This window comes from Humulus lupulus, chromosome 1, assembly GCF_963169125.1.
Source record: "Humulus lupulus chromosome 1, drHumLupu1.1, whole genome shotgun sequence".
In the NCBI taxonomy this organism is placed as follows: Eukaryota; Viridiplantae; Streptophyta; class Magnoliopsida; order Rosales; family Cannabaceae; genus Humulus; species Humulus lupulus.
Genome location: NC_084793.1, coordinates 20,345,448 through 20,355,966, shown reverse-complemented (window position 1 = coordinate 20,355,966; position 10,519 = coordinate 20,345,448). Strand labels below are relative to the sequence as shown.

At 37.5% G+C, this 10,519-nt stretch overlaps 1 protein-coding gene across 1 annotated transcript; it reads right to left on the bottom strand.

Annotated features, from left to right (window-relative positions):
• Window positions 1-442: 442 nt before the first annotated feature.
• On the bottom strand, window positions 443-4,992 carry LOC133788584 (translocase of chloroplast 120, chloroplastic-like). The gene is made up of 2 exons (XM_062226110.1): window positions 4,841-4,992; window positions 443-4,499 (listed from the first exon to the last, which is right to left on the bottom strand). Exon 2 carries the CDS (start codon window positions 4,446-4,448, stop codon window positions 801-803), a length of 3,648 nt encoding a protein of 1,215 aa, XP_062082094.1. The 5' UTR covers window positions 4,449-4,499; window positions 4,841-4,992; the 3' UTR covers window positions 443-800.
• Window positions 4,993-10,519: the final 5,527 nt, after the last annotated feature.

The following is a 10,519-nucleotide window of genomic DNA, read 5'->3' as shown; positions in this document are numbered from 1 at the left end:
AAAAAGTTTAAAATGAAAATAAAATAAAGTTCATGTTAAGAAGTATAAACTATTATAAACACATATAATATCTTATTGATTTAAAATTAGTATCATTAATTTAAAAATATATTATATAATGTAGTTATTTATTAGAATATATTATAATTTGTTTAACAAAATTGAAATTTGTAATTATCGTGTTAAATATTTACATTTTTTTCCTAACTTGGTACTTATCTTTTTTTTTCCCACTAACTACGACACGCAAGATCTTGCATTCTTGGCACCTTGCAGGTAAAGGGTATCCAAGTGACTCTTTCTAAAGAAAGAAAAAAAAATAGAAGATAAAACAGCTTCAAAGTAGGTCCAACTTTTAAAATATGATAAAAAAGAAAAAAAAAACAGATACCCTTCGGGAAGTTTTTTCCCAATTGAAACGGGGGAATGAAAAAAAAAAAACTACGACTCCAATGTCACTGTATCATTGTTTTAGGAGAAGAAAAAACACCCAAAAAGAGCAAAACTAGTAAGGCAATCCTGACAAAGTTACTAATGGAAAATCGCTAGGGTAAAGCAAGTGACAAATTATGCAGTTTATATCACATAGAATTGAGATAAAAAGACTTGATTGGATAAGAGAAAATAAAATAAAAGGCAAAACTTGGTCCAGTAGCTGACAGGAACAAAAATCACCAAACGCAACTATCTAATAATTAGAAAAGCTAAAATATCACTATATTGAATGGGAGAGGCTTCTGGGTTGGGTTGACAAGAGATGGTGAAAATCAATGGACATATACCCTCGCGCTGCACCTTCATCATTGCCAAAACGACAATTGCGGCATACAAGTGATAAACTTTCTGAGTAGAGGAATGAGACCAACCAAAGCTAACTGAAACTGTTCTGAACTATTTAAGCGAATGCTCAATTGCCCAGCTCCTCTGTTATTAACATTGGCACGAGCAATCATAGTTGTATGACGTCCGACCGGAATCTGAGATTGTACATTTAATCCTAAAGCAAGATCACCATGCCAATCCATGATCGATAGCCCAAGCGTTGACAGCCAACGACCCAAGGGGTACTCTTTATCTCTCAACTGTGCCTCAAGACTGCCACCATAAGCTACGTCACCACGACTGGTCATTGCACCCCCAGCCATAACCAAGTGGAACCGTTTATGAGCTATTAACTTGTCCTCAAGTTTAACTCCAGCTGATACAGCATCCCCTAAGAGAGTAACCGATAAACCTGCAGTAGCCTTGTTCCTCCTGAAATTACTAAACCTTGTTTCACTCCGTAGAGTATAAGCCAAGTCCTTCCCAACAGTCTGCATATCAAAACCTAATGAAGTTGCTTTGCCTTCTCCATGCTTTACTGAGCTCGCAACTTCCATTTGGACATTGGCATCCTTCTTATCCTTGGTTACCTGGCCAGAAAAGGACAAGGGTATTTTCTCCTTAACCACAAACAATTTCTCTACATTTATTCCTTCATAACCAACATCGTGATCCCAACCATGAGTTTCTAGAACAGGCCTCACAAGCCAGTTTGAAGAATCAAGATGACGATACCGGTGAGTGGGGTTGTCTGAATCAAATGAAGCAGGTAAGACAAAATCTGGCATGGAAACAGGAATAGATGCCCCACCGGTACTTTCTTCTGTATTTTCACCTAAATCCCTGGGCAGATCCTTCACAGATTCTGCCATTTTCTTCATAATTTTCCGCTGCTTCTTCTCTTCCTTCAACTGTTTCTTCATAAGAAGCTTTTCTCTATACTCTAATTCATCATAGTACACCTCCTTTTGAGCTTTAGAAAGCTTTGCCAACTGGGCATTGTTCAAACTTTTGAATGGGGGCAACTCATCATACGCTGTTTCATCATCAGAGTCTGATGATTCATCCAAATCATCATCTAGATCATCCTCATCACCAAACTGTTCTTCAGGAAGCTTCAACTGTGGCCTTGATTGAAGCAGGGAAGAAAGAAGAAAAGGCAAAGGATGTCCCCTACTTCGATTTGCAAAAGGCTTTCCAGGTGGACTATCTTGCAGTTTTAGAAGTGCGTTTGCTTCAGCCAAGATTTTTGATGCAAAAGAGAGCAGTAACAAATGTGGTTTCCAAACCTGGCCATTTGGCAAAACTCTTTGCCCAGCCCTGTTTGTCCTGCATGCAGAGTGGTTCTCCACTAATGAAACTGGATTCATTAACCGCATATCTGCAGCTGCCTGACGTATGGCTTGCTGGACAACATGAGATCGTTGAGTGACAAACATGTCATAACTAGAAGCAGTACCATTTGGGCCATCCGGCGGAGCAGAAGCAGCATGCGTCAGTACAACAATTGCATTGCACCATATTGAAGGGCCAAATATATCTGTTATGGTGCGCAACAATGGCATATCACTAAAATCCCTGCTTTGCATGTCCAACCTATCCAGATATAACACAATATCTGGAGGTGTTTTCTTGATAAAGCGCTTAACAGATTGCAAAATCTTCTCATTCTGACGTTGGTCAGACCATGAAGGTAGAAGGCCAGGTGTGTCAATAACACGTACCTTAATCCCTTGTACAGTTCCCACAACATCCTGAACCTTCTTTGTACCCATCTGAAAAGCATCTGTGCCAAACTTCACTTCGTCAAAAATAGAATTGATAGTGGCACTTTTACCAACCCCTGACTTTCCAAGGACCATAATAGTACAAGAGAAATCAAGGGGTTCTTGTCCCGATGCCTCAAGCTGCTCTGCCATAGCACTTGCACGATCAAAGCTAAAGGCCCCAACACGGCCCCCATTTCTCCCACGCAACTGTTCTGCCAAACCAAGTCTATACAAAACTTGAGCTACAACAACATTATGAGGAGTCTGTCCAAGCCTATGTGCAAGCCGCAGAAACTTTACCCTTATCATCTGCAGTTTCTCACGAGTTTCATCATACTCCTCTGAATCACCTCCATTAACAGGCTCCTCAATTTGTTGGTTCTGCATATGAGTTACACTACCATTGACCCGAGGTTGCTGCACCACCCGAGGAGAAGGTTCTAGTAAAGGGGCAGCACGCCCTAAGCCGGCAGGAGGTGCATTAGAGGAAGCAGGATTGGTAGATTTACCTGGTAAAGAAGCATTTTCTTGTGCTGGCTGGTTCACTACCCTATTATTTTGAGTACTGCGCTTCTCTTCCTGATCTTTCTCTTCACTCTTTTCTGGCTCCTTAGCAGTGCCATTATCACATACTACATGAACATCCCTAACTTGTTCTGGTTGAATAGCCTTGTGACCCTCAGTTGCACTGGCCTTGATCACCTCTGTCTTTTCCACAGTTGACTTCTCAGAAAAAGTTGAGCTTGTGACTTCTCGTGGCACCCTTTCCTTGATAGATGTTACTTTGTTTGCTAAAGTATTTTTCAGCTCAGAAGTTTCTGCTTTAACTTCAGAAAGCAGCTCGGCAGAAGTCACTCTAGCGTCACCATTCTGATGATCGTTATGTTCAATATGTATCTGAGAGCTATGTGGCTCTACATTATCATCACCATGCACTGAATCAATGCTAGTTCCAGATTTCTGTAGATTACTATCAGAATCCTGTTGTTCACCATCCATTTGGACTCCCTTTTCATCATGAACCTTCAAATTTGGGTCATCATAAACAATCCTGACATTTTGATCTTCAACACCCAAGGTATTTTCGTCTATCTCCTGGACTTTGCTAGCTTCAGTCGAATTCTCCTTGCTGGACTCGATCTCTTGATGACACTCAAGGGAGGCAGCTTCATTGTCCATTTTTTCACCTGCAGGTGCTTTCTCTGAATTTACATTATCAAAATTATCACTTTCAGACTTCTCATTATCAATCACTATATTAGAGTTCTCCTCAAACTCATCCCCAGCAATTTTAGATTCTATTTCTCCACCAATGCTAATCTCAGAAATCTCCTTCACCCCATCTTTGCTGACCACAAGAGCTTCGTTTCCACATACCTTCACTTCAAACGCCACATCTTCAAGTACAGTCTTCTCCCCATCAATCTCGCCTGCCACCACATCCCCCTCAGCACCATTTGCACCACCAAAGTCGTCTGCCTTCTCTTCGGTAGTAACAAGTGTCTCCTTGTCCACCTCTTTTCCAATCTGATCTGGTATGCCAATTGCCTCTTCAAAGTTCTCTAAGTCATCTCCACCATTGGGAATTTCAGCAACCCCCGCCAAACTTGCATCACTCACCGTCAACATATTTCCTTCTTCAGCAAGGACAATCCGATCCCTGCAATCAACTTTTGCCCCACCCTGCTCTTCCAAATGCTCCGGTGACTCAACAGCCTCCTCAAAAACCTCCACCTCATCCAATCCATCAGACCCCAAAACAGCCTTCTCCTCTACCCTCTCCTGAAAAACCCCAACTTCTGCATTCGTTTCGTTTGGCCAGCGAGAGCCAGCAACAATCCCAGACCCATTTTCCATCCCCAAATCCGCAAAATGTTACTCCTAAACCCTAGATTCACCCTCAAATCCCTGAACAGCCAAAAGAGAAAACCCATTCAACCAAAATTTTGACACCAACAAAGCATTATCAACGTAATTCAACACAGAAAATCCAATTAAAAAAACAACAAAAACCCAAAATCATATTACAAGAAGAGAAACGAAAAATGCAAATATCAGAATCAAATATATACAAACAAAAACGACGAACATGCCTCTTCCGGATAAACAAACAAGCCAATATTATCCCGAAACTATCAGATCCCTGTCCGTGGTTTTCTATTAGGGTTTTGCTAAAAAACTATTCAATAATTAAATAAAAATGAAGCCATAAACAATATTCTAATAATAGCAGAGAGAGAAAAGGATACCTGGTTCAGGCTTTTAGAGAGAGAAACAGAAAGGCTCTGCTCAGTCGAGGAGGAGAGAGAGAGAGAGAGAGAGAGGAGATCGTTAATCCCTTTTGGGTTGCTTCGTTTCTATATCTATATACTGACTATGTATCTATCTATTCTATTCTACTACTAAACTTACTACCAGTCGCAATTTTTCTACCAAGGCAGAAGAATTAAGGATAAGAGTTGATCCACGGTTCAAAATGCTTCTTTTGTTTCAATCCAACGGTTCAGATTGATTTAATCGATGCTATCGTGAAAGACGCCGATCTTGTGACGTGGACATCGTAAAGTGGAGCAGTGCTTTTACCTCTTTTTACCACACATGTGGTTCTTCTTCCAAGTGTCACGTGCCTTGATTACTCTCAACTTTAATCTCCACCGTTCATTTCGCTAATGACTTGATGATTAATTAAACTATTGAAAGGAAAATATACTTCGGTTAATTATTACAAACAAAAAAATTCACACACAACCAAAAAAAAATATTCATTATGTATTGAGTTGCCTATTTACGGCTCATTTTTTTCTAAAAATAATAATTATTATTTTTCAATAAATACATCAACCCAAAAAAAGTTCATTAGGTCTTGAGTTGCCTATTTGCGGCTCATTTTTTATAAATAATTTATTTATCAATAAATACATCAACCAAAAAAAAGTTCATTATGTATTGAGTTGCCTATTTACGGCTCAGTTTTTTTTAAAATATAAATAATTTATTTATCAATAAATACATCAACCAAAAAAAAGTTCATTATGTATTGACGATTGAGTTGCCTATTTGCGGCTCATTTTTTTCTAAATTCTAGAATAAAGATACGTCCACCTAAAATTTTTACTAAAATATTAGACAAATATATTTAATATGGTAAATTTTATATTAAATAAACGTGATAAGTAAAAAAAAATTATATCATTATACTTTAATAGTAAGAATTCACAATTAATAGTAAGAATTCAATCACATGGAATCTTTTAATACATACAAATAAAAAAATACAGAATCCAAAAGTATCTTCTTTATTGTCATATCTTTTTAGAGTTGACTGTTATTTTTTCTATAATTATAGATGTTTCTCGTAATAAAATAAAATCCATGACTTCATCTCCATATTAATTTCTTGATCATAATAAAATTCACCTATGGAAATTATCGAATATTACAAATTATTATTTTAGAAAGAAAAAGAAACTTAAATACAATATCAACCAAAAGTAAAAATTGTGACCACCACACCACCTGTCAATTATTTGAATTTTTTTTGTGAGAAACATTACAATTTCCAGCCATTACCTCATATCATACTACTTTATTATATCATTATTTGGTGTAGTCATTTATCAACATTGAAAAAATTTAGGTAAACGACAGCACATTATAATTAGAGAAAAAAATATCCAATATTTATTTATTTTACAAAAATAAAATAAAACCACATGTTCCACAAGAATTTTATAAGAAAACTTTGTATATAATTAATCATGCGTCTAATTAATGATTTGGTATGCTGGGGTCCTTATTTGGTAGAATGCTCATGTAGTTTTGTGTGTAAAGCATTTAAAAACAAAAGAGAACAAGAAGAAGAATGAAGATAAATCAATACAATAATAAAACATTTTAATACTATTGGACAAATTCAATCTAATCAATAAGCTAATTAAAATATAAAAATAAAAGCTATTTAATGCAATCAAGTCACACACAAAATCCAATAAGAATTATTGCCAAAGTTGTGAGCGTTCTCTTTCAAAATATTATCATATTATTTTCAAGGGTTCAAATACACCCTAATTTTAAAATATTTTATTGCTTCAAGATTATCCTTAACTAAAAGTGAAATTTCTCACAATAATACATATATAATTAGATTTGTTGTACTTAAATATCTATGTAAAAAATTTAGCAGCAATAATATCTACAATTATAAATTTGGTGAAGACGTTGGTCCTTGTCCATTAAGTGACCAACATGATAGTCATGTGGCAATACATGATTAACCTATTTTTTTAATTTATTAAATATATTAAAAATCATTAAAAATTAATTTTAAAAATCAAATCAATTTACAATAATAAAAAATTTAATAAATGAAAAAATTCAAAACATAAATTTTAACTAATAAAAAATTTCAAATCTCAAAATTTAGTTAAAAAATTCTTAAAAACTAATTCTAAAAAAAAAGTTCATCTTCAACCTCTAGCTCTCTCTCTCTCCCCCCAACCGTGCAAAGACCCTAAACCCAGAAAATGGCGGACCCCCAACCCATCCTTCTTCTTCCTCTCGTCCTTCCTCTTCTTCTTTTTCAGTAACAGATCTCAACAGCAACTTCGACTACCTGGGCGAAGCTTTGAAGGTCGATGACAGACGAGTTCGACTTCTAAGCAGAGCTTTGAAGGATGAAGACTTCGACTTCTAGGCAGATCCCGACGGCGACTTTGACTACTGGGCGGAGCTTTGAAGGTCGGTGATGGACGATTCGACTTTTGGGTGGAGCTTTGAAGGACGGCGACTTCAACTTCTAGGCGGAGTAGATCTCGACTTCGACTTTGACTTCTTGATAATAGGATTGAAGCTTGGTTGAAGGAGTGTACACATATTGGGTTTACAAATTGTCTAGATTGGATTTGTGGGTATTTTCATTTTTCTTGGTGGATGGTTTTACAGGTTAATAGGTATAGGCATAGGCATTTTCTGTTTGGATGATACTGGCTAAATTGCCTCCTATTGGGTAAGGCATCATGCACAAGTTCCATACAATGTTTGAGAAGTCGCTGCAGCTCCCACCATTCGAGCAGTTGATCATCACATCCACTTGCAACTAGGGTCCTTGTGGGCTAATGTACGCCCATATCGGTATCCTTCCAAAATATGTGATGGAACAATTAGTTCAAGAGATGTATGCTTGCAAGTTCATTTGTAATAGTTGTTGGGAATATATGGCTTCACTCTTTGCAAATCAACAATGAATAATGATAATAATGCAATATTCCAAACCCTAGATGTTAATCAAGATTCAAATTTAAAGTATGGGTACAATTCTTGATAATCAAATAAACATATTCATGATATGAATGCTAATCTTGAATATAAGAAACAAAATGATTAAATGATGATAAGATGAGCTTAGACACATTTAATCATCTATACCAACAATGAAAAACATAATAGAATGACAACATACAAGATCAGGGTTAGAGAGATACAACATTTGTATTGAGCAACTTGAATCTTCAAACTTTGAGAATTTCTAAGGCTTGTACACAAGATGAATATTGTTGTCCAAAATCTCTATTCCAAGCCTTCCCAATTGCTTGAAGCTTCAACTAAGTAGAATGAGATTTGGGATTGAAAAAGCCTTGAAACTCATCAAGCAATGCTTGATGAGTTTTGTAATGCCATGGTTACTCCAAGACCGTTACTGTGAGCTTTCAACCGTGCTTAACTCGCTAATCGAGTCATTTGGTTATAAACGTGCATCTAGGTGTTATTAATAGGTTAAGGTAGAAAACCAATCAAAAGGAAAGGATATGTTTTATTTACAACATAAAACTATTCATGGGCCCATAAAAGTGTTTTCAAGTTATTTACAATTCAAAACGATCATTACAATATAAAATTACAACCCGCCGACCTAAGCGGCAAAAATAGGGTTAACCCCCTAGTTCCTCCGAGAAACTCCTTAACCGTGGTGGTCAAGCGGCCGCATATGTACACATCGCCACCTAAGCTCTCCACTCAAGGCTGGGTGAGATTTTCTTTCCCTTTATATGCACCACATAACACCCGTGAGCCAAGGCTCAACAAGAAACTCATTACTGCATATAAATAATATCAAATTATGATCATGATAATCATACAAGACTTATAGCCCTAAACAGATGAGTGACAGATGTGTAAGTCACTAATGTGGGTTCGCACCCTTCACAAATGAGTGGCTGAGTCACTAGCTTAAGCCAGATGAGTGACTAATGAGCGAGTCACTAATGTAAACCAAATGAGTGACCATGGAGTCACTAGTGTGGGTTCCGTACCCTTAGCATGTGACGATGCAGTCACTTAGGCCTTCTGGCCCTGGCTCTGAGTGACTAGTCATGGAACTAGACAAGCGCTTTTAGTTTTCATCGAACTTAGGGTCGATCAAGCATTAATGCTCATGATGAGTCATTCAATGCTTATGTCTATTAGATCTAATCTTTTTGGCTCTGTGTTCATGACACTTATGTCGCTCCTGACTCATAGGTTAATAACATACGACCAGTGCTCAGTACTACTGTCGAACTTGACTAGTAAGTCACAGCTTCACAGTCAGTTCTGACACCACTGTCGATATCGACTAATAAGTCAGTGTCATTTACAAGTAAGCAAGATTTGCTAAGCATTTGATATGAAATCAATGTCCACATTTAAACATTCAACATGCCTCATGAATAACCATGCATGTCACATATGGGGTGCAATTTTCTTACCTCTGGTTCGAGCGAGAAATAGTAAAAGAACGACCCTTGAGATTGATCAACCTTTTGATTCCTTAGTGGTTACCTAGTCATAACCAATTATAACCTCCATTAATGAAAATCAACAATAAAAGGTTCTTGACCTAAACCTCACTCCCGGGACCCCGAATTGTACCCAAACGGTGAGTAGATTAGATCCCGAGCCTTAGAAATTGAAACCCCGAGCCAAATACCCTCAAAAGTACCCAAAACAAGAATCTGGAAAAGCAGGGTAGCGCTGTAGTGCTACCCCCCCTAGCGCCCCAACGCTATAGGCAGAGTGAAAACCCTCTGGCTAGCGCTGTAGCGCTACAACCAGGGTTTTCAACCCTGGTTTTTCCCTCCTTCAACACCACCATTTCCAACCTGAAAAACCAGCCACCAAACCTCATTTAAAGTCCCAAATGAACCCAAAAACCATCTACACATGTCCTAGGCATCATAACCCAAGTAACCCTAGCCAAAAACTTCCATCAATTCCCATTATCCAACCTAGAAATCCAAGCCGAAATCCAATAGAAAAATAGAGCAAACCATAGTTTTAAATGGCTAGAACCTTACCTCAAGCCCAGTTTAGAACCCTCTTCAATGGTGGAATACAATCCTAAGCCCTCAAGGTCCACTTCCTTAGCTTGAATCCTCAAAAGAAGCTCAAAAATCCAAAGAGAAAATGAGGAGAAAAGATGTACGGGAGAGAAGGATAACACACTCTGTTTCTTGCAAGGTTCTACAACCTTCAATGGCTAATATATATCTTAGGGTGAAAAGACCTTATTGTCCCTAGGTCATTTAAAGTCTTTTAAAGGTTCCCAAGGGTAAAACTGTCATTTCCCGCCTATTTCGTTAATCATAATTAACACCCTCCAAAACCCGTTATTCCCAAAATTCTCAAATACCAATAAATCACATCTCATTATCCTTTAATTCTCGGCAACGTTCTAATCACCAAATTACCCCGAGCCCCGAACTTAATCCCATTATGACCAAACCGCTAACTTTCACTCAAAGATCGTCTCATGCCGAATGGCTCAAACAAATCCACATTATAATGTGACCTCAACAATAGTTCACCAACATGCATACAAATATACAATTACGCCCTCATCGAATCAAATTACCAAAATGCCCCTATGATGAAATGTGGACCCACATGCATGC

Bases quoted from the DNA above. Each gene is read 5' to 3' on its own strand.
- LOC133788584 (XM_062226110.1), bottom strand. From the start codon at position 4,448: ATGGAAAATGGGTCTGGGATTGTTGCTGGCTCTCGCTGGCCAAACGAA.